Source organism: Microtus pennsylvanicus, chromosome 2, assembly GCF_037038515.1.
Source record: "Microtus pennsylvanicus isolate mMicPen1 chromosome 2, mMicPen1.hap1, whole genome shotgun sequence".
NCBI lineage: Eukaryota > Metazoa > Chordata > Mammalia > Rodentia > Cricetidae > Microtus > Microtus pennsylvanicus.
Genome location: NC_134580.1, coordinates 136169968 through 136194477, shown reverse-complemented (window position 1 = coordinate 136194477; position 24510 = coordinate 136169968). Strand labels below are relative to the sequence as shown.

The 24510-nt window shown below is 40.0% G+C and overlaps 1 protein-coding gene across 3 annotated transcripts in view; it reads left to right on the top strand.

Moving 5' to 3' along the window:
• Window positions 1–24510, top strand: part of Chd6 (chromodomain helicase DNA binding protein 6) — a 159166-nt gene that overhangs the window by 46684 nt on the left and 87972 nt on the right. For all 3 annotated transcript variants that reach the window (XM_075962929.1, XM_075962931.1, XM_075962932.1), the window contains exons 4-5: window positions 14112–14259; window positions 17440–17589. In XM_075962929.1, the coding sequence (XP_075819044.1) occupies window positions 14112–14259; window positions 17440–17589 (298 nt within the window). The remainder of the gene's footprint in view (window positions 1–14111; window positions 14260–17439; window positions 17590–24510) is intronic.

Genomic DNA, 24510 nt, shown 5'->3' with positions numbered 1-24510 from the left:
GTGGTATAGAGGCAAAGGTACACAGCCGTAGGAGTCAGTGGTATGGTATTCTGGCAGAACCATGAGCAGACAGACTGTGTACAAGAGAACTGACTTTCCTCCCCAGGCTCCATGCTCTATTGCAGGATTATTTCTGATCTAGTTCCTTAGTGCAGTGTCTGGCAGAGTCCCTGACCCTTCCATAGCTGCTCAGACAGTGCTGGATAAATGAAGCTAGACAAGAACAAACTGACCTATGTCGATCAGAGGCCTAGGTGCAGATTCACCATACAGTGTGTAATGAAAGAGAGCATGCAGCTATGGTGCTTCTCACACAGAAATCAGTATTTGCTGTTTGCATACAAATGGGATGTCTTTTTAAAATCATTACTGCATGACATTGTATTTAGACTTTTTGAGAAAATATAAAACAAAAAAATTATAATCCCTAACTCAAAGAACTTAAGTTTCTGAAGTCTAACTACAGAGGCGAGGTGTTTGTCTTTCTGTTCTATCAGACCATGAAATCGTAAGGGTTTGGTGTGAATGTTGAGAACATCGCATAATGAGACTGCCAAACACCTGGATTGGGTCAGAGCACAGGGAGAAGTGTGTTTAGAAAGTGTTTTAGTGCTGAGTACTGCAGCTTCAAGTCTGCTTTGTGGCTGGTTTAGTTTTCAGAAGGATGGTTTGTCAGGACCAGATAGATAATTCCTAATCCAAGTTTAAATGTTATTACATAGTATTCACTCCCACGGGAATTTCATTTTTACCTATCAAAGAAGCTTGAAGGTCAATGGATCCTAGGGTTGTAGCTGGCAAGAATAGTCATAAAATCCTGTCCACCTTGAAAGACCAAAAGGGGCAGGTAAAGTTGGTATTCAGACTAATGGAAACCATAGAAGCTTTATTGCTCATTTAACATTGGAAGGATACTCTGATCTCCAGTATGTGGGTAGGGTGACATAGTAATTTTGGCTTCTGCCAATCATACACTTGTACATTGCTTTGGGTAAAGGAATTTTTAGGGTAAAGGTTTAAAGAAGGAAGTTCAGACTAGTGGAGTTATCAACTGTAATGAATCCTAAGCATTTGAGAATTAGGGTAACTAGAGGAGCGGACCTCTGTGCTTTGGAGGACAGTGGAAGATTACGTATCTGGACTCACTAATGTTCTAAACTCTCATGTTCACAGTTTTATTGACTTCTCCTTAAAGAAATTAATACTGACATTATATAAGATTTAAAACAAGTTGGTAACATATAGACATTGTTAGAAATTCTATTTCAGGAAAATAAGGAGTTATTTCTTGAAATAAAGTTGAATATCACATGTAGAGGCAAAATCAAGATTCTGACTGATGAAGATCTTAACAGCATTAGATGAAAAGAGTGTAATTCTGATCTAGTTAAACCAAGTGAATGAGCTGGGGAAGTACTTGTCCTTTTACAGGCTAGCTTTAGAAATCTAGGAGGCATCTTTTGAGTGGAGATTGACAGGTAGATAAAGATGGCCATCTCTTCAGAAATGTGGGCAAGTTACGAAGGCTTTGTCTGTGTGTTAGGGCTGTGTACACTTGTAATAATACTCTTCTGTGTAGCCCAAATAGGGTTTTGAACTGTTTAGCCTTTGATTTCTTTTCCTCTGTATCTTTGTAAAAATATTTTGGTTCCTTTAATTAATTATTGCATCAGTCAACATAACCAGTTTTTAGTTATGAAAGGATATTAATTGATTTTTTAAAATGTTAGTAATTAAGTCTCAATTGCGTGCGTGCGTGTGTGTATGTATGTGTGTAATTTGTTCTTGTAAATTGGCTCAGTATTTGTTTTATTTGAACAGTTATTGATTTCAAACCCTGGGTAATACTTGATGATTCACTGGTTGCCTGGGTTACTACAGGAGCATGGCCCCCAGCTTATTGACTTTTGGTCTTTCCTCCTCTTTACTACAACCCAACCAGTCTTTCTGAAACATTAGCATTGCCTTTTTTATGTTGTCAGTCATGTCAGTGTTAAACCCTTTTTCTCTGTCTTGATTCTAAATCAGCTGAGAAGTGGCCAGCAAAAGAGGTCCAGTGGTCAGTTTTATTATTGATAACTGGGCCAAATAACTCACATCGCCTTGTGGCTGAAATCAGACTTCTTGTTGGTTACGCATTCCTATAACTGTAGGCAGAGAAGAGATGGCAGCACTGAACCAGGAATCCTCCCCATTTCTGAGTCTTACCTCAGGTGGGTCCCCAGTTAGAGAAATGTCTCCAGCATTGCACTCTTTTGAAGAGTAAAGCATATTTTCCCTGTGAAAATATAGGCATAAGAAAAGGGGATTTCTTCTTTAGTTTATATTTGCATGGGAACTTCTGGTTGTTACAGTTGCCTTCAGAGCAAACCTTTCCCCCTTACTCAAGAATTTGGAGGTCTGGCTTCTTCTTCCCTTAATTCTAGCAGCAAACTTCCCAGCTAGATCACTTTCATAAACCCTTGAGGTAATTGTTTTTCTTGTAGATTGCTTTTGCTGTTTCTCCCAACCATAATGACTTTTTTTCCTGCAAGTATCCCTAGTCCTTTTCGTTCTCTAGGTCTGAATGCAAAGTGTGCTTATATGGCCCTCTGACTGGATCCTTCCTTCATTGTCATTAAAAATTATGGGCTTTAGATCTCAGCATACTGAAAGGGATCTAGTTCAGCCCTATCATACTGTATTCTGGGAAGTAAAGAACCACAGAGAAATGATTTTTCTGAACTCATTCCCAATATATATTGTAAACTCAGGCCTCCCAATTTTTTGTCTTACATACTTTTTTCTGCAACGGCCCTCTTAATAACTATTAACTTTGGTTTTGGTGTATGTATGGCTTGCTTCTCCGGATCACCATGCTTTTCTGTCCCTTGTTTCCCTAGGAGCAAAGAAATTTGTCAGATACAAGCAGAATATTCTACATATTTAATTTGATTGCATTCAAGAACCCTTCCCCTGAAAATAAGATGTTTTGTTAGATACCTTATGAACTTGTCAATATTTGGTGGTGTTTCTGCTTTCTAATTAAAAATAGGAGTTCTAAAATAAAGAGATGGCTCAGAGGTTAAAAACCCATGCTCCTCTTGCTGGGAGCAATTCCTAGCAGTCATGTCAGGCAGCTCGTGTTTGTAACTCCAGCTCCAGGGGAGCTGATTTCCCTATTCTTTCATCTTTGGGTGCCTGTGTACCTGAACACATTCACATGATTTAAAAAATATTTATTTAAAATAAAAATGTTTAAGAAATAATAATAAAAGATAAGTGACTTGTCCAGGACAGACTGATGAACTTCAGTGTCAACTCTTAGGTTCCCGTGACTAAGGTCAAGAATGAAAGTTGAAGATCCCTTGTCAGGAAAATTTGTAGGGATTGGCTCCTTTTCTGCAGCATCTCATTGGTATTCTTTCAAGGACTAAAATGGCTCCAACTTTTTTTTTTTTATGATTCCATTTCCTTTGAGAGGCAGCAAGCAGCAGACAGTTGAACGCTGTAGTGATATTTTGTTTGTGTTTTAACAAGTAAAGCTTCGCTGAAGATCAGATTGCAGAGCTAAGCTGCTGAAGATCAGATTGCAGAGCTAAGCCACTAGAGGTCAGGGAGTGGTGGCACACACCTTTAATCCCAGGAATCAGGAGACAGAGGCAGACAGACGGACCTCTGTTAGTTCAAGGCCACCCTGGGCCAGGCGAAATTGGTCCAGTCTAAAGGAGAAACAGAGCTCACACAAAGGTGATTCTAGCACTTGGGATCACATGCCTTTAATCCCAGCACTAGGGAGGTGGAGAGAGGAATGATATGGCTATGCGAAGAATGGAATATAAAGCAGGAGGAGACAGAAACTCAGATGCAGTCTAAGGTATGGTGGAGACAGTAGCAGTTTGAGGAGACAATCTGAGGACAGGATTTCCCCTTCAATCTGAGCATTGGTAGAAGTAAAAAGTCTCTCTAATGACTTACTATCTGTACTGCTTCTCTTATTTCTCAGATTTCATCCCCTAATACCTGACTCCAGATATTATTTTATTATTATTATGAACAATTAGAATTTGTGCTACAAAACATGTCCTGGACCTAAACAGTATGTAGTCAAAAGTTTTCCTGTCCTGACAGCCCACTCCTCATCCCAGCAGCTGCTTCCAAATTGCCACAGAGACTTAATATTATTTATAAATGCTCAGCCAATGGCTCAGACTTATTATTAGCTAGCACTTATATTTTAAAGTAACCCATTTTCCTTATTTATTTATGCTCTGCCAGGTGACGGTACCTTTATTAGCATGGCACATTCATTTCCTGCTCTCTCTGCATCTGGCTGGAGACTCCAGACTCTGCTCTTCTTTCACCCAGCATTTTCAGTTTAGCTCTCCCACCTAAGTTTATCCTATTCAGCTCTTGACCAGCCAGCTTCTTTATTAAACCAATCACAATGACAAATCTTAAGTGTACAAAAAAATTATTCCACAACATTCCACCTTTTTGTCAAATTAAAAAGGAAGGTTTTTACTTTAACATAATAAGATTATATATAACAAAACAGTTATTATGTAAGAATTACAGTTACCATATTCAATCCACTTGTATTTGACAAATTAGAGAAAAATACACTATTATCTATCTTATTTTGGTGAGTCTAAAATTTTATATCTAATTTACCTTTTTATCATAACTAAGAAAAACTGTAATTATAGCTATTTAGTCTTCAACTCCATCAAAGACCCCAGGAGGATAAAATGTTACCTAATGACAGGGGCATCAGGCTGACTGGACAGTCACCCAAAGTTTCTCTGAAATGTTAGGGCATCCAACTCTGGCCTATAGGCCTAGCATATCTGATAGACTTTCCTGTGAAGCAGGGAATTCTGAAGAACTGTCCTACCTTGTCTTGACAAAGTTTGGCAGTCATTTTTTTTAATTCATGAGATTTTATTCAAACTATAACGTAAGTATTCAGTCCAATATCTTATATAGTCAATATCACACAAATATGCATCATTTCCTTTAATGCTAGAAATATAATTTACATATGACATGGTCTTAATGAAGATGATGAGAAATGATCTGCTCATTAGAAATACTTCAAAGAAAAGTGAGAAGGAAAGCATGATCCTACATGCCCTACATTTCTTCTCAACTTAAAACAGGACGCCATTTCTTTTCCTTGCTGCTGCTGCTTCTTTTTTTTTTTTTTTTTTGAGTATAACAAAGGTTTATTTATTTGGGAATAAACTCATAATAAAAGGTAGCGATCTGCAGTCCTCTGCGTGCACTGGGAACTGGGACTGAATCCAGCAGAAAAAAGAGGGTCGTGCACGCTTTTCATCTGCACTTACAGTACATGAGACCACACCCAAAATGGGCAGGTATCTTAAAGGTTACTGGCTGAAAGAGTTCCCACAACACCTCCTCCTTTTGTCCAAATAAGAAAGTTCTAACCCTAATACATAAGTATATACAGTAAGAACAAATATCAAATATTTTTCAGGGAAAAGAGGCAAAAACATACATTAAAAATTAGAATTACAACCAGCATGAACAACATCAAACAAGAAACATATGCTAAATGTTTTAATAGTTATCCTATCCTAAAGAGTCTAAATCTTATATTAAAAATGGCTTGACTAAGTCATGTGTGGAAAGTAGTTATGAATATCTAATCTTCAACCCCATTAAAGACCTGAGAAGGGAGATAAGATTACCTGAGTAAACAGGAAATGCAATCAAGAAACTTCCAAAAGGTGCAGAAATGACAGAGACAGCCGCCTGAGCCATCCCAAAGTGTCATTTGGAGAACTGTCTTACCCTGTCTTTGTAAGGTTTAGCAGTTGTTTTTACTTGTCCAGTCTGGACATCATGCATTTTGTCTGTAGTCAGGGTAGAAGCAGTTCTTTGTCCAAAGGCCAGCTTTGCCCAAATGAAAACAAGCTCCAACTGGAGTGTCTTCAGTGCCCAACATTCTCTTAGGAATAGATCAATGCTGCCAGGAGCAATTGTGTCTCATGTCAACAGAATCCTAAGTTATTTAAATGCCATGTTATACAGTTCTTTGAAGTATTTAAAGATTACTTATCTATACGAAATAGAATCTTTATGCATGTATAGAAACTGACTAGTCTAACTGTAAGTATGATACACATGGGTAACTATTTTCCTATAATTCTTAATACCTATATAACTTAATATGGCTTCATATTAACAAATTAAACAGTATTTAAACAAATGTTCAGCAAATGAGGACAGTGACCTCGAAATGTAAACTATACACACACACACATATAATCTTGATCAGAGGTAGAAATGTATACTGCAGTATGATAAATATATCCTAAAATTATATCAGTATACAAAATATCTTAAGCAGATGTAGAAACATGCATGCATACTATATGACAAAATAACTTTGCATAGGTGCACAAATGTTGTAAATAGAGATAGGAGCATATTCAATATAACAAATATAATTTGAATTTGTATCAGTATACAAAGATCTATACCAGTGTAAATTGTCTATAAATAATAACTCACAAGTAATACACTAATCTACCTATTATCCCATCCCATCCAATCCCTTTTATTTTTTAAAGGATTTCTGAGCCTACTTCATTTCCACCCCCAACCCTATACCACTTATAACCAACCCCAAATAGGTATCTCTAACCCTGAGGACAAACTTTGTTGGGACAAGGGATGTCGTTTTCTAGAATTACTTCCAGCTGTCATGGGGGCAATGTTATTTCTATGAGCTCCTGTAAAAACTAAAATGATAGTTATTTTTCAAGATTACTGTCTGGTACAATTGCAGATAGTCTCTGAGTCATCAGTAGGATATTTCTGAAAATTTTTTTATTTTATTTAAAAAAAAAACCCTTTTTATTTTACATACTAATTCTAGTTCCCAGTTCCTCCCCTTTCGCCTTCTCCTCCACTCCCTCTCCCCTCCACTCTCCTTCCACTCCTCAGAGGGTAAGGCACATTGCTTTGAGGAAGGACCAAGACCCTCCCTACTATATCTAGACTGAGCAAGGTATCCCTCCAAATAGAATGGGTACCAAAAAGCTAGTACAAGTAGTAGGGATAAATCCTGATCCTATTGCCAGTGGCCCCACAGTCTGCCCCAGCCATACAACTGTCACCCACATTCAGAGGTGCTAGTTTGGTCCTTTGCTGTTTCCTTCTCTTGTCTAGCTAGAGTTGGTGAGCTCCCATTGGCTCAGGTAAGCTGTTTCAGTGGGTGTCCCCATCATGGTCTTAATCTCTTTGTTCATATTATCACTCCTCCCACTCTTCAACTGGACTTTGGGAGCTCAACTCAGCGCTCCACTGTGGGTCTCTGCCTCTTTTTCCATGAGTTGCTGAATGAAAGTTCTATGGTGGCATTCAAGATGGTCACCCTCTCCTCTATTGCTTAGGGTCTTAGCTGGGGTCATCCTTGTGGATTTCTGGGAATTTCTATAGTGCCAGGTTTCTTGCTAGCCTCATAATGGCTCCCTCAATCAATATATCTCTTTTCTTACTCTCTATATCTGTCCTTTCCCCAGCTTGACTATCCCATTCCCTCAAGTTGTACCCTTCTCCTTCTCTTTTGCCACCTCTGTACTCCCAATTTTCTCAGGAGATCTTGTCTATTTTCCCTTGCCAGGGGGATCTATAATATGTTTCTCTAGGGTTCCCCTTGTTACTTAGCTTCTCTGGGATCGTGGACTATAGTCTCATTATCCTTTGCGTTACAGCTAGTATCCACTTATGCATGAGTACATAGCATGCTCATCTTTCTGGGTCTGGGTTACCTCACTCAGGATGTTTTTTCTAGTTCCATCCATTTGCATGCACATTTCAAGATGTCGTTGTTTTTTTTACTGCTGTAGTGCTCTAGAAAATGCAATCAAGCAGCTTCCAAAAGGTGCAAGAAATGCGTAAATGTACCACATTTTCTTTATCTACTCTTCGGCCGAGGAGCATCTAGGTTGTTTCCATGTTCTGGCTATTACAAATAATGCTGCCGTGAATATAGTTGAACATATGTCCTTCTAGTATGATTGAGCAGCCTTTGGGTATATGCCCAAGAGTGGTATTGCTGGGTCTTGAGGTAGGTTGATTCCCAATTTTCTGAGAAACTGCCATACTAATTTCTAGAGTGGTTGTACAAGTTTGCATTCCCACCACCAACTATGAAGGAGTGTTCCTCTTACTCCACATCCTCTCCAGCATAAGCTATCATTGGTGTTTTTGATCTTAGCCATTCTTACAGGTGTAAGATCAAATCTCTAAGGAAATAGATAATATATGTATTGCTTAATAAATGCCCGTTTAACTATTACTCCACTGTAGTTTTAGTGCCTGCTGTGGCTTGATTTGTTTATAGACATTTTTATTGGGAGTATTATTATTAATGAGTAAGAGAAAAGAAGGTATTACAGAAGTATCGTGTGTCTTTGTTGCTGAAAATCTCTGTGAATCAGAGATGGCCTCACTCTTCAGACAGAAATATCAATAAATGAAAGTACCTGATACAATTATATACAAATGAGTTGGAAAGATTTACAAGATTAAGAGTGTTTCAGTTCTGGCCTAGGAAGTCCCTTGGAAGAAGTGAGTATTGAGCCAGGTATTAAAGGAATTAGTAGATGAGAGAAGACTTAAATATAAAAGAGCAAGACATTTAAACAATTGTTCTTTGGGGACTTCGTTAGGATGGTAGACCAAACACACTTTAGTTTCTCTTCTCACGGCCCATTCTAACTATTGGGAGAACAAAGGGGAATACATTCTTCAAAGATGAGAGATGCTCCTACATTTCTCAACAAGAAAGGCCAGTACTATCTTCTTTTCCTAGTGCATAAATGGCTGTGGGGGAGTCCCAGCTTAGCTCACATGCAGGGCCTGCCTTTGCAGCTGAAGTGGAAGTGCCTCTCTCTCATGGGGGCCTGGTAACCCTTGGGAGGAGTGGAGGAAAGAGTTAGCATTACTGACATTAGCTCTGCTCCACAAGAATGGAGCAGAGGAGCCACAGCTTCTTTACCTTTTCCTGCCTGTACCCTGAAAATAGGGCAAGGGATGGTCATTCTAGTCATGCTAGTAGGTATGGAGGTCTGAGGCCGTATTCCTGTATCATCAAAACTCTAAATTTAGTACTTTCAGATCAAGGAGAGGTGTGTTATCTAAAAGACAAGGATGATTTAGGCTGGGAAACAACTTAGCCGGTCAGGTGCCTACTATCCTAAGGACCTAGCATCAGATCTTCAGTACCAACATAAAAAACTGAATGTGATGGTTCATATCTGTGAGCCCAGCATTGAGGGTTGAGCATAGACGGATCCCTGGAACTTACTGAGCAGCCCTCCTAACCTAATCAGTGAGCCTCAGATTAAGTGGGAGATCACCCAGTTGAATAAAAGTTGGAATGCAATAGTGGAATACATTTGTTGATATCTCAGCAATGTATATACATATACCCTAAACAAAACAGCGGAACCCAGCTCCGAATGGTTTATAAATAAGAAATGCTCAGAAAACAATTTATGAAAATTTGAACAACATTGTCTGAATTTAGACATTTGACTTTTATACTTATAATCCCAGCACTTGGGAGGTGAAGGCAGGAGGATTACCAGTTCCACGCCAGCCTGCTTTGCATAGTAAGACACGACTTTAAAAAAAAAAAAGTTCCCAAATTAAATTTAAAAAAATATGTTAAGTACAGACAAGAATAATGGAGTTATATAAAGATCTGAATTCAGTGACTTTCTTACCAGGGTTCAGTATCCATTACTTAAGCCTTCAAGAATGTCTGGCTAGATGTGTGGATATATTAGTTAGGTTGTTGTCAAAACCAGTTTGGGGAATAGGATGTGGTGCATGGAACTGCTTGCACTGTGCATTTGAAACCCTCCTAAACTGTGTAAATTTGTATCTTTAGTTGCTTTTAATTGGTAAAACACTACATCTTCATCTTAGAAGTTGTGGTTCTTTTTCAGTTTTTATTGTCACCAACGTATGTTGGCCTTTGTTTCGATGCTGCAGATTTAGCAGTGAAAGCCTCCAAGGCAGCGTAGATCTGGCTCCATTTTGTCTACAGCAGATTGCATCTGTACCAAAACAAGTGCCTTTTAACCAGTGTCCTTATTTTCTGTGCCAAATCTGTTCTCTATTTATAGATGGAATTAAATTGGGTACTATGAAAGTTGAATGAAATGTGCAAATGAGCCTTTTCATGGTAGTATCTGTGTTTTAGGAGCAAGCTGCCGGGAGTATAAAAACCTGCAGGGATGCTGGGCTGAAACTCTTCTCTTAGGAGCTGTTTCTCCAGTGGAATAGTGGTCCCACACTTGAGTCCTCAGCCTCTGCTTGTCAGTGGATGCTGTGACTGGGGTTAGGAACTGTTCTAAGTATCATGATCGTAATTCATTCTTGCCTGTTGTAATTCTCACCCTGTAAAGGTATTAATTCTTAAAATGGGGTGAAGAACTACTTTGTAATAATGTGTTTTTATAGAAACACTCAGTGTTTCAGATCTGCAGGCACAGAGTAGTAAGACCTGTAATTACATGTCATGTGTCTTCTCATTTCCAGATGCAGCACTAACTTTTTAACACATGCTTCTTATCAAGACCTGGGCGCTGAGGTGGGGTGGGGGAGAAGTCTAAGAAATCCTGTCCGTTGAGTGCTTGATATTGTGGTTTGTTTCTGTTTGGAAAGCCATCTGATATAAACGACAGCAAGTAAAGGTTCCCAGCAATCTTACTTCATGAAGCCATGTAGAATACAAGAGAGACAGGGTTAGAATTTGATATAGTTGGTATGTTGGTAATTCCTTGTGTGTTGTAAGTACGTAGTGGGGGTGTTCTTACAGTAGACCCATGTTTTATTATAAAATCATTTCATTTTGTTGCCCCAAATAGTGTTCCTCCCCCCCTTGCCCTACATGTTAGTGATTTTCTTTCCTTCCTTCCTTCCTTCCTTCCTTCCTTCCTTCCTTCCTTCCTTCCTTCCTTCCTTCCTTCCTTCCTTTCTTTCTTTGAATTGGAAGCTAAAAATGGAAGACAGTAGAAGTAAGGTTGCTTTGCTCCTCCTCCAGAGCTGTTAAACAGGGAACGTGAGGACTTTGTATTATTCAGAGCTCTTGGTCACACGCAGTGCAGATCCAGTTTAAATTAGCATAAGTTAAACGCTGATCATTAGGAGTGTGCTGGCTTACAGAATCAGAAGGTTTGATTGAGAATTCCAAGGCTTTTTGTCTCTGGTTGCTTTCTACATGTCCCTGGTTAGAGTTATGGCTACTACAACTTTATGTTGCAGAGGAAAAGACATTAATTTACTTACCCACTCCTCTCCGAATTTTTTATAAGATTTATTTTACTGTATTTATGTGTTTGTATGTAGATGCTCACAGCCCCGGATTATATCCTTTTCAAGGAAGAACTTCCAAGTTGTCCTGGTTGTCATCTGTGGACCAGTCAGTTAGAGAAGGAATAGACTATCATAGCATAGTCTTGGTTGTATCTTTCCTATCTGGGGACCAGTATTGAGTACACAATCTCCTAATCTCCTTCACACCATTTCATCCATGCAATAGCTATTTATTTTAAGTTGTTTGGGGGCCTGGCAAGATGACTTAGCAGGTAAAGGCACTTGCTACCAAACTTGATAACATGCTTTAGATCACTGGCCCACATGGTAAAAGGAGGAAACCAGTTTCCACAAGCTGTTCTCTGGCATCCATACTTCAACCTTGGTACATGTACACACATGCAGTAGGCACACACACAGAGACACACGGTAGAATTACTAAATTTTTAAAAGTTATTTGGGGACTGGGAAGCTGACCTAGTGGGTAAGTGTACTTGCTGTGCAGGAATGAAGACTTGAATTCAAATGCCTAACATGCTTGTGGAAACTGGGAGTGGCTTCTTGGCTTGTTATCCCTCTATTGGGGGAGACAGGTGGATTCTGGGAGCTTGTTAAACAGCCAGCCCAGCAGAAAACAAAGCAAAAAACATGGTGGAGTTCATGTTTAGTAACAGTGTCTTAAGGGAATAAGGCAGAGAATAATTGTGGCATGAATTCCAATTGTTAGAATTAGTTAGTAATAAAACCCAGAGTCAGATATTGGGGAGTGAAAGCAGAGGGATCAGAGAAGCAGAGCAGCCAGCCACTAGTTCTTACCTCTACCTCAGACTAAAGGGGTGATCTTGTCTCTATAAATCCTCAGACTGACTGCAGTCTCTACAAAACTTCAGACTGCATACTTAGACTGAATCCTCAAACTATATCTCAGACTGAATCCCCCTTGCACTGTCATCCAGCCACACAGCTCTTTAGTACCCAAGAACGCCTGATGACTCCCAAGAATGTACAGTTCTTCCTGGCTTCAAACTCCATCTCCACTGCTTTCTAGCCTCGGAGCTCTGGAAATTCCACTTAGCCTCAGTATACTTCTTACTTCTCACAATAAAATGAGAATAAACTGTTTCTGCCTGATAGTTGGTAGGGTTTAAAGGAGATAATCCACGTAGAGGACTTAAGAGTTGGGCCTTCAATACTTCAGTCTATGTATATACATCTGCAGTCATTCTTAGTTATTCTTACTGGTTTTTTCTTGAATTTCTTTCAGAATTTGATGTGTATCTTTGTTCAAGTAAACTTTCCCAGATATACCCAACTATAAATAATCATTTTAAAGTCATTATGTATATAGGTGTTTTACCTGCACTGTCTGTGCACCACTCGCATGCAGTGCCTTTGAGGCCAGCAAAAGGTGTCGGGTCCCCTAGAACTGAAGTTACAGACAGTTGTGAGCCTCGCTGTGGGTGCTAGGAACCAAGCCTGGGTCCTCTGGAAAAGCCCCTAGTGCTCTTAACTGCTGAGCCATCTCTTTATCCCCACAAACAATCCATCCATTAATGAAGCCATCTATCCATTCCTTAAATTTTTAAAGACTTGCTTAAATATTAATTGAATGCTTTCTGTGTGGCATAAGATATAAGACTACTCAGAGGAATACAGAACCTAATAAGATCCTGTAGGAAGGATAAAAGAGATCAGAGGTGTATAAAATGTCTATATAGTAAATGTTTATTGAGCCATCTGCAGAGGATCTGGGTATTATGTGAGAACATGAGTTCTAAGCGTGGTGTCATAATGACTGACTCAGGTGAGATAGCAGAGTTTTAGTACTTAACCATTGCCAACATGTCTGTCGAATGTAAGAATTTACCATATAGGAAGGTCAGGGTTTTGGTGGGTTCTTACAGGATATTCTGCCTACCTCTCAGGAATCTTCCATATAACACCTTGGGCTGTGTGTCTTAGTTAGGGTTTCTATTGCTGTGAAGAGACACATGAACATGGCATCTCTTATAAATTATATATATAAATAATTGGGGTGACTTACAGTTCAGAGGTTCAGTCTATTGTCATCATGGTGGGCCATGGCCACATGCAGGCAGACATGGTGCTGGAGAAGGAGCTGGAAGTTCTACGTCTTGATCTGCAGGCAGTAGGAAGTGAACTATGACACTGGGTGTAGCTTGAGCATAGGGGACCTCAAAGCCCACACCCACAGTGACACACTTCCTCCGACAAAGCCACACCTCCTAGTAGTGCCGCTCCTTATGGGGAGCATTTTCTTTCATGTGAGTGTAGGGTAACTCTACAGCACTCAAAACAGCAAGGGCAGTGCTTGTTTTAGTCCCCAGTGCCCATTCTGGCCCGTTACATGAAAACATAATCTAAAGAAAGAAGAGGATGACCTATTAAGAAGGTCGCTCTTCCCATGTACCTTAGGGATATTGTAATTTGATGATTCTTAATGTCTGTGAAGCCATCAGACTTACTAACGAATGATGTTGGCTTAAGTTCGAAGTGAGGATTTAGGGAACTTCATATTCTGTCCTTTAACATTAGTCATACCATGGCAGTCATCACGGGGTGAATGAAGTGATTTCTGTCTCAGCCCATGTAGATGTTTCTCCCATGTGTCTGCACATTTCTGGCACAATAAGTACAGATTCTCCATTAAAGTCCACATTGGTACTAGAATTCCAGGGTATGATTTCATAACTTTAATCATGTGTTTTCAAAACTTCCTAACAGTTTTAATTCTGAATGTCTTATAGCAAGGAGCAAGGACCAACTCCAGTGGAGAGAAAGAAGAAAGGAAAAAGGAAAAATGAAACCACTGTGGAGAGTTTAGAGCTGGATCAGAGTTTGCCGAACTCAACCCTGCGGAGTCCTGAGGAGCCCACCGAGTCTACAGACAGTCAGGTACAGCTGTGACTGGGGACCTGCTTGAGGTTATGGGGTCTGGACAAGTCTTGGCATTCACTCAGTGCTCCTCCGTGTCTGTCCCCAGCTTACTGTCCTTACACACAGACCCGAGCTGCACTTGTACTGTCTTGGTGGGTGAGCACATAGACCACTCACAGGCTATTTCCCAAGTCCGATAGTTACATTAAGTTCTCAGAAGTTAAGTGTGTTTGCTTCTCATAAAGTAGCATATCAGTCTTCAGAGGCAATTGATGTGGAAAATTAAGTTATGAGTCAGGCTAGGTAAGGTAAGAGACCTGTTTTGGGATGTAGTACTCAGAGTGACAGGCTAGTATATACTGGACGTCCTGCTTCTCATTGCTGGCAAAGTCAGAGGTATAGTATATACCAGAATAATAAGGGAAGTTTCCAAACATGGAAACAAGGAGTTGCCCATCTAACTCATTGCTTTGGAGCCTGTCCTGGAACTAGCTCTTGTAGACCAGTCTGACCTTAAACTCAACAGAGATTCTGCCTCCTGAGTGCGGGGATTAAAGGCATGTGCCACCACCATCCAGTGTCTAACTCAGTTCTTAATGCAGAGTGCCCTTGACACTGGTGGGGATGTTCTTTTCTGCGTTGAGGATGGGATAATAGATTAGTGTGAGCTTACTCACACTAATAATAATAGTGAGTAATAGAGTAAATACTTGTGAGTTATTATTTATAGGCAGTTACAGTGGTATAGATTCTTGTATATTGATTCAAAGTTAAATTATATTAATTAATGTATGATATTGATATATATTTATCATATTGCAATGTACATTTCTACCTCTGATCAAGATACTTAGACATTGTGTACATTTTGAGGTCATTGTTCTCATTTGTTGCACAATTGTTTATTGTATGATATTCTAATATGAAGTCTTAGTCTTTAAGTTATATAGGTATTAAGGATTATAGATCAGTAGTTATCTATGTTTGTCATGTTTATGGTTAGACTAATCTGGTTCTTTAGATACATAGACATTATATTCTACATAGATAGTTAATCTTCAACCACTTCAAAAAACTATAAAATACGACATTTAAATAAGTTAGGGTTCTGTTGAAGTGAGACACAATTGCTCCTGGCAGCACGGATCTGCTCCTGAGAGAATGGTGAGCACCAAAGACACTCCACTTGGCAAAACTGGCCTTTGGGCAAAGAAATGCCCATGTCTCAAGCACTGACAAAATACATAGTATCGGAAAATGGATGAGCAGGACTGTCAAATCTTGCCAAGACAGGATGAGACAGTTTTAAAAAATTTTCTGCCTTTGAAAATGGTCTGTCAATTATTCTAGGCTTTAGCCAAAGTTGGTTGCTTCAATGTTGCAAATGATACTTTGGGGGATTGCCCACATAGCCAATTGTTTCTATCATTTCTTGCACATTTTGGAAGTTGCTTGATTGCACTTCCTGTTTACTCAAGTAATATTATTTCCCTTCTCGGATCTTTGATGGGGTTAAAGACGAGATAATTGTAGTTACTTTCCTCTTATAACTTGGCCAAGTTATTTATTATACAAGACTTAAACTAGTAAAGATAGGATAATTATTAAATATATTTGTTCTTATTGTATATAATTTTGTCCTAGGCTTTGAACTCTCTTATTTAAACAAAAGGGGGAGGTGGTGTGGGAAGTCTTACAGCTAGTGCTTACCCACCTACTGGGGCGTGGCTTCTTATATATGCTGATGCAGAGCCTCTTTTCCTGGCCTCTCCCTCTGTTCTGGTTGCGGATTTCAGTTTTCTAATCTCTGTTCCAGAAGAGTATTCTGATTTTTGAGTTTACCCCTAAATAATAACCATCTATTTCTCAGTTCTGAGCTAGTGTGGGATTTCTTTTAAGCAACCCATCTTCACTAGGACTTGAGTCTAACATTTGAATAATCTCTGTTCCAGAAGAGGATTCTGATTTTTGAGTTTACCCCTAAATAAATAACCATCTATTTCTCAATTCTGAGCTAGTGTGGAATTTCTTTTAAGTGACTCATCTTCACTAAGACTTGAGTCTAACATTTGAAAGTACCATTTCCTTTGCTATCCACAGCAGTGTATCTGAACTGGAACGTCATTCAGAATTAGACCATGCTGGTCGGCCCCCTTGAGTTTCTCATTGACATTCACTCTAGGCAGGCATTGGCTTGTAGCATCCTGGTCTTCATAAGTTAGAGTGTCTACTGTCAAAGCAAAAGTCACCTCCCAGGCTATAAGCTAGAACTGGGGGCTGTTAGACAACTGTGCTAGCAGGAAAGCAGCCATATTGAGTTGACAACATTTGACGAGTTAAAGTTTTGTGGGATGGTTATTTCTAAATAGAAAAGGAGAAGTTTTGTGGGTTTTGTTTTTCTAAAGAATCCCTCAAATGGCATTAGACTTCATAGAGATGATAAAGTGAAAAAGCAATAGCAACGTAGTGCTTACAGAATGTCTTAGAAGAAAAAGGAACTGAGGTTCTACTTGTTTTGTTTGGGCTGTTGTATTTAAGATTAAGTATATGGGGACATGCTCCCCGTGACTAGTTCCCTAAAATGTATGTGCTGCTTGGAACCAGTGGTAGGTGGGGCTGGACATCACTGCACTGCTTTACTGTGTGTGCTGCCTTACAGTTTTAAGCTACTTGTTAGGGGACACCTCTTTCCATATGACTTGTTATTTTGTCACACTGAAGATATCTCCCTGTTTTAACTGTATGAGAGTCTCAGTCTAGATCCCAATAAAATCTGTGTTAATTTGTATTCATTTTCTCACAGTACATTCTTAGGAGTTGGTGGCTAAGTGAATTTGAAAAAAAAAAAGTCAATAAAAACTAGAAAATCTGAGTGGACCTCAAAGACAGAATTCAGAGGTTACCTCCCATCCCTGTTGCTTAGGACTAGATGCCCCAGAAAGGAAGAAAAAAGCACCACTGCCGTTCGTTGATGACTAAAACACATCTCTTAGTGGATCAGGCAATTCAGAGGTTGTACCATCACTTTATCTCTCACCTAGCTAGATCCCATGCTCTATGAATTTAGTTCTTAAAAAAGTATAAGATTCCTTTTGGAAGTTGAGAAAATTGTGCTTGTCCTGTCAGTAGATGTAGATGATATCTGTGGAGTTTTCCTGTTGACCCACAGCCACACTGATAAGTGTGCTTGTTCTTCAGAAACGGCGCTCAGGACGACAAGTAAAGCGCAGGAGATACAACGAGGATCTTGACTTCAAAGTGGTGGATGACGATGGGGAAACAATCGCTGTCCTGGGAGCTGGCCGGACATCTGCGCTCTCTGCTTCTACACTGGCCTGGCAGGCAGAGGTATAGCCTTTGTATGATCTTGGCTGAAAAGTCATGCTGGCCTACTTGAAAGAGTTTAATGGCTCTTCACTAGAGTATAAGTTAGATTGCCTTAACCAGTGGTAACCTTTCAGATGGTGTCCTACTGCACTTGGAATAAAATGTAGACTCCTCATTCTCAACAGCACCCACACGATCACTCTCCTGGTTTCACCAGATAGCCATTCTAGAGAAATGATCTTTCCCTGTTGTTGCCCTCCAGCCGCAAAGCTTGCCACCTCATCTCCATCTACAGCCTTGGCCTGTACTGCCCTGCTTTCATGCTCTCTGCCAAGACTTTATATAAGTGGGCCACCCTCAGTGACGTCTCACAAAACATGATCTCTGTAGAAAGGTCTTTCCTGCCTGTTTCATCTAAGCTAGATCCCCGCTTCTCATCCCAGCGATTGTTTCTTATTTCCTTCATGATATAATCACAGCTTATAATTTTATTGGAATGTGTGTTCTCTAAGCTTTTTTTTTTTTAAAGAATCAGGAGGGCTCTCAGTAAATACTGTAGCAGCCCTGAATTTATTTCACATAGTCCTTTTATACCCAAAGCAAAAGAGGGAAACAAAAGACTTCCTTACCATGGTTCAAAGAACAAACAAAGCATAATCACCTCCCTAATTCTCAAAATATCTAGAAACCATGCCTTTTGCATGTTAACATCCTGTTATTTGGCATGAGGAAGAAAACATCTATTGACCATACCTTTGGCCAGACGTCCTGCAATTTGGCCTTGAGGAGTAAGAACAAGCTTGAACTCTCTGACCTTAAGTCAAGATGGAAGTCACTGTGGACTCACACAATTCTCCATTTAATTTTTTAATACCTTTGCTTCTGACATAGGACGACTGTGCCTGTCTTAGGTTGTCTTTTCAACCTTCCAGACTTGCCTATCACTGGTACACACATTCCACCATGCGTGTCCTGTCTTAAATTGACTGGAGGCAAAAAGATCTTGCCCATCTTTGACAACCAGCCTCTGGAAAATTTTAAATGAGGATGCGGAGATTAGCTCCATGCATCTCTGAATCCTCTTTCCACTGAGAGTTCACCAGTAACTCGATAATCACAGGCAAGCAAATAATGCCTAGCAATACATATACTCCTAAGGCTTCAATACCTCCCAGTAAGGGAGTAAAGGAGACTGAGGTGAAATGGCTTTTAAAATTGCTCCAGGATGTCTTTAGCAGTTTTAGCTGCATCAAATTCCAAATTAGCCTTTTTAATTGAACCAACTCTAAGAACTCATTTCCATCGTGCCAAATTCCTCTCAAATGAGCTCTAACCTCTTTCTATCCAGTAACACTTTCATTGTGAACAGAAGAGATAACAAACATTAACAGGTTAACAACATAATTCTAGTATGAGTATTAATAATGGACACACAATTGGTTAAATTACAAGTCTCATAATTCTGATTCATTCAAGGGAGAAAAAATGTTTTTGTGGTGGGTGAGGTATGAGCAACTCCAGAATTCTGAACCTTTTCCTTACTCTAAATTCACTGAATTTATGCTACCAACTTCCAACGATGTTTGAGCTTTTCCAGTTCCCATATACTGAATGCCAGCAGCAAAACCTTTATCCCACTCCTCCTAGTCAGTTTGGGGGGGGGGCTCTTCAGTACCTGCAGTTTGGTTTCCCAACCAGTCCAGCACATATTTCTCAATTCCAGTGATAGTACACTGAATGTGTGTACACTGAAGACACACATTGCCTCCATAATAGTGTTTAATTGCTCCACTGAGTCTGTTTCCCACAGAGGGGAAACGTCTGAGGCACCTGTTCTCCAGGCCTTCTATTTCAACAGCGATGAAAACTATACTGGTAAAGGTGACCTCCACGTACCAAGACAAAGTGTGGATAAACAGCCAAACACTCAGCCGCAGATTCATTGTTGGAAAAAGATAGGCATTCCTTCTCCAGATCCAGAGGTCTGGTCGATCAAAAAGATAGGCATTCCTTCTCCAGATCCAGAGGTCTGGTCGATCAAAAAGATAGGCATTCCTTCTCCAGGTCCAGAGGTCTGGTCGATCAAAAAGCCAGGAATCATCAGCCATCACTATAATCTCCTCCCCTTCCTAGAATGCAGGATGTAATATCAGAGGATCAGGAAACAGGGTCAGAAGTCTCACTCCAACTCCTCTGGGGGAGCATCAGCAGCCACAGTATCATGAGGGCAGGTACTCCTCTGATCCACACACACCACACCAAATGCTCAGGCAGCCATCAAGTTTCCTTTTCTTCCTGTGGAAAAAAAAAAAACCACACAAACATGCCCTCGACCTCACATCAAACAGGGTCAGGATTCTTCCAAAATACAGTGCCCTCCCATTTCACCTCAGCAAAAGTCACTTGAGGCCCATCATGCCAAAATCTATCCATGGCATACCAGTAGCTCACGAGCATCCACATTCAAAAAATTTTAAATAAAAAGGGCATGATTTATAAATTATGTGCTGACTGAGGATATAACTCACTTTTTTATTAAGTTGTATCTTTAGATTGCCATGAGATCATTCAATAGTACCTCATCCTTGAGGATTGTAAGGAATGCCTGTTTTATGCTCAATTTACCATTGGGAAGAAAACTGCTGAAATGCTTTACTAATATATTCTGATCTATTATCCGTTTTTATTAAGGGTTTTTTTTTGACTCATTAGAATGTAAGATTCTTGCTGGATATGGTAAATCCCATCTATATCGTGGCATTCTGGGGGTTGAATTATGAGTATCACCATCAGTTTGAGGCCACCCTGGACTACATAGTGAGTTCTCAGCCAGACTGGGCTATAGAGTGAGACCCTATCTCCAAAAAAATCCCAAAAAGACTCAGTAGATAAAAGGACTTCCCACCAAGTCTGGCAAGCTGAGTTCAGTCCCCAGAACCCACACGGTCGGAGAAGAACAAGTTCCCACAAGCTGCCTTCTGACCTCCACACAGGTGTCATCTGACATTTTTTTTTGGCATTTTTTTTATTCATTTTACATACCAACCACAATTCCCCCTCTCTTGCCTCCTTTTGTCTTCCTCTCCTCTCCCTCACATGTAACATATATTATAATTGCTTAGAAAGTAACTGCCAATTGTAGGGGCGCATGCTAGTAAGATTTGTTGAAGGAGGCAAAGGTAGGAGGATCATGAGTTCAAGGCCAGCCTAGGCTACACATCTAACATATATTATAATTCCTTAAAAAGTAAGCATTTTGGGCTGGAGAGATGGATCAGTAGTTAAGAGCACTTGTTATTTTCACAGAGGACCCAGGTTTGAGTCCCAACACCCAGAAGATGACTCACAACCATTTGTAGCCCCACTTCCTTGGGATCTGACACCTTCTTCTGGCCTCCTTGGGTATCAGGAAGGCACATAGTACACAGATATTACATGCAGATATAATTCTTACACACATAAAATAATAAATAATTTAGAGCAAAATCTTATACATAGTAAATCTTGTCTTGATAATGAAATCAAATGAATTTGTAATTATAGTTGGAACTGTGGTTTGACAGATGACTATTGTGAGCCTGCTACAAATCTAGAGTCTGGGATGTAGGTAGAAGTGTCCAGATGACTCTTGATGCCGCAGAGCTCTGTCTGGTAGGAGGGACATATGGCTTTACTAACACTGTGATCAGTGCAGCCTGCAAGTATGTGCTAGGCACAGTGACCACACAGAAGCTGGAATAGAAAAGAGCTCATTCAGAAGACATTTTCTAACAGTCAGCCATGGATTATATGACCAATGGAGATAAGCATAGCTGCCTGCCAGGCTATGATTTGTGGAACAATGAGATATAAGGGTTGAGGGGTAGAAAAAGCCACACTGCAGAGCCTTGGGGCTCAGCTAGCATGTGTAGCCTTTATACTGTGGATTGAGTTAGAGATAGAAGGCACAAGTGCATCAGAGCAGAAGAGCAGAATGACCTTATTTACATTCCAGTTGCATTCTCTTCCTTTTGGGAGCATTTGTTGAGAATGATGGCACTGGGACTTGGTGCAGACATACAAGTAAAAAGGGGATTAATTGAGGAGGTCTATGCCAAGTATCTGGTTTAGAAAAGACAAGAAAGGGAAATGCAGAATCATGCTGTGGGTGTGGGAGGGAAATCGTTGCCAGTAACACATTCTGGGACACAAGCTGTGTGTCATTCTGGAGACCCTGGTGCTGCCTGACAGAACCTACTGCTCACGCAGAGTAGTAGCAAGGCAGGTACCCATCCTTCCCAGACACTCGTGTGCTTACAGAGGCTGTTGACGCCTGGCCTTCAGCCACCTCTCTTCCAGCCTAAAGCATCCTCATGTTACCTCACTTGTCTCTTCTTCAGTCTTTACAAGAAAAGTAGCAAGGAGCAGGCAGATAGTGTTCAGAATTAACCATTAAGAAATGAGGGACAGAATGATCCAGGTCACACACAGTTAGTTGATTCGTTCCTCTGCCAACGTTCTCCAACCAATGAACATGATAATTGATAGGAATTATTTGTCATTGCAGTGTTTTTCAAATAAATAGTTAAAAAATAGTTCTTGCAAGACTGCGTGGAGTCATTGAAATGTGTTGCTTTATTTGGGCTTTTCTTGGACATTTTATGGTTTAATTGGTAGTTGAAACACTACAAAGGATTTTATTTCCTGCTGGAAGTTATTTATCCCAAACCCTTTAACATATTTCAGGTATATGGTTATGACTTCTCAGTTACCTGAAGGTAGCAGTTGCTAATCTGACGGATGATCTCAGAAATTGATCAAGTCGTTTCCCTCTAAGTATATTAGTAAAGAGAGTATTTTATGGAGAAACATAGGTAGAAATTGGTCTTGCATTAATTGTGTCCCAAAATTTCACCAAATTTAAATAAGAAAGAGCCTGATGTGTGCTTTCTTGTCAGTTTTGCTGTTCAGAGTGGTATTCTTGTGAGTATGTAATCTAAAGGACAAGGCCAAGGCTAGCATGCCCAGGCCTTGAGAGGGCAGCTTATTGACAAGTTTTCAAAATCAGAGCCCTAGCTGCTGCGGAACCAAAACAGCTTCTTTTTTTTTTTTTTTTTTTTTTTTTTGGTTTTTTCGAGACAGGGTTTCTCTGTGGTTTTGGAGCCTGTCCTGGAACTAGCGCTGTAGACCAGGCTGGTCTCGAACTCACAGAGATCCGCCTGCCTCTGCCTCCCGAGTGCTGGGATTAAAGGCGTGCGCCACCACCGCCCGGCCCAAAACAGCTTCTTCTGCTTTTGATTTTACATGTGGATTCTTGGTGAGAGTTGAGCCAGTTTCTCAAGATAACAATAAGCATCAGTGCACAGATTCTCTCTAGGATTCTTCTTCAAACCACTACACGTGGGTATGTGGAGAGAAAACAGTTAAAGATGGCATCAGGATCTTTGGTTTGAGCACCTGAAAAGGTAGAATTTCCTTTAACTCAGATGGGAAAGAACTCTTGATTGAGGGATTAGGACTTAGGTGCTGGAGACTTGTTAATGTATCAGACCAAGAATTAATTTTTAGAAATTTTAATTTAAAATACCTTAAAATTTGCATCTAAGTAGAGATGCAAGAAATAATTAGAATGTAAGTCTGCAGTCTGGAAAGAAGTTTTAATCTGGGATGTGTGAATTTGGCAGACCTCACAGTACAATTAGTATTTAAAATCATGAGACTAGATGTAGTCACTTTGAAATTAGTGTAGACCCCTCCCCTTAACCCCCCCCCCCAAAAAAAAAGGTTGAAGGAGGACTGGTAAGAAAGAAACCTTAAAACAAATCTTCCTGCACCTTGTTAGTGTGAATTAATATCGGAAGATTTCTCCTCCGGGTGAGGTTGCTGTAAGATGGGCAGAAAAGGAGAAGTTGTTACAGCATATTTTTAAAGATATCTACTACCTGTGGACATAGAAATTAGCTGAGTCAATAATTGCAGGCAGTGAAGAGCAAGTCTTAGGTGAGCTGACATGCGCTTTTAAAAAAAAACTAAGAAATAGCTGGTCTGTGGGAAGATGTGGGAAGAGGGCAGCAAGAGCCCAGAGTTCAGTGCTAAAGGCTCAAGTGGAAAACGTGTCCCAGCAGAATCAGAGTAGGAACAGCTAGACTCAGAAGCCCTGACCCGCAAGCTGGACTGAATATGCTGTCAGCCTGCATCAAGACCTAGTGTGAGAGCCTTCACCCCTGGAAGCTTCCACCTCTCTGAAGACACCATCTACAGCCCATGCACTAAGTTATTATTCCTTCCCATCCCTACCTTTCTTTGTTATTCATAGTATAAAAAGCATTAAACCAATACATAATCCTACTTCCCTTTTTTCATAGATCCCTCTCCCTCATTTCTGTTTCCATTTGCTTTCATTGTACATACTCAACTGCTGTGAGGATAAGATGATGCCTTTGCATAGAAATATGTTATCAAATGTAAAAAGGGAAAACCAGTGAAAACTTCGTAATTAAGCTGCCATAATAAAGACAGTGGTTTTTCTGTGAGGATAGGGAAATAAATCAGTAAAAGAGAATAGAGCTGCATTGCTCAATACAGGCATTACTTAATACTGCCCGGTATGGACATTGCTAGCCACGTGAGCCTATTGAGCATTAGAGATACGACTGGCCTGGATTGAAGTATGCTGAAAGTACAAAGGACACACTGTAGTTTGAAAACATTAGGAATTGAACTTTAAAAAAAAAAAACTTTAATTTTTGTATTGATTCTGTCAGCGTGTTTAAATTATAATACTTCAGATATTTGGGAGGTTAAATAAAATACTGAGGCTCTACAGTTAAGAGCACCTGCTTTGCAGTCATGACCAATTTCAGGTCCTAGCACCGTATAATAAGCCAGGAACCCCTCACAAAGACCTATACCCTCATCTCCAAGGGAGACAGGCAGCAGATTTTAAAGGTTTACTGGCATCTG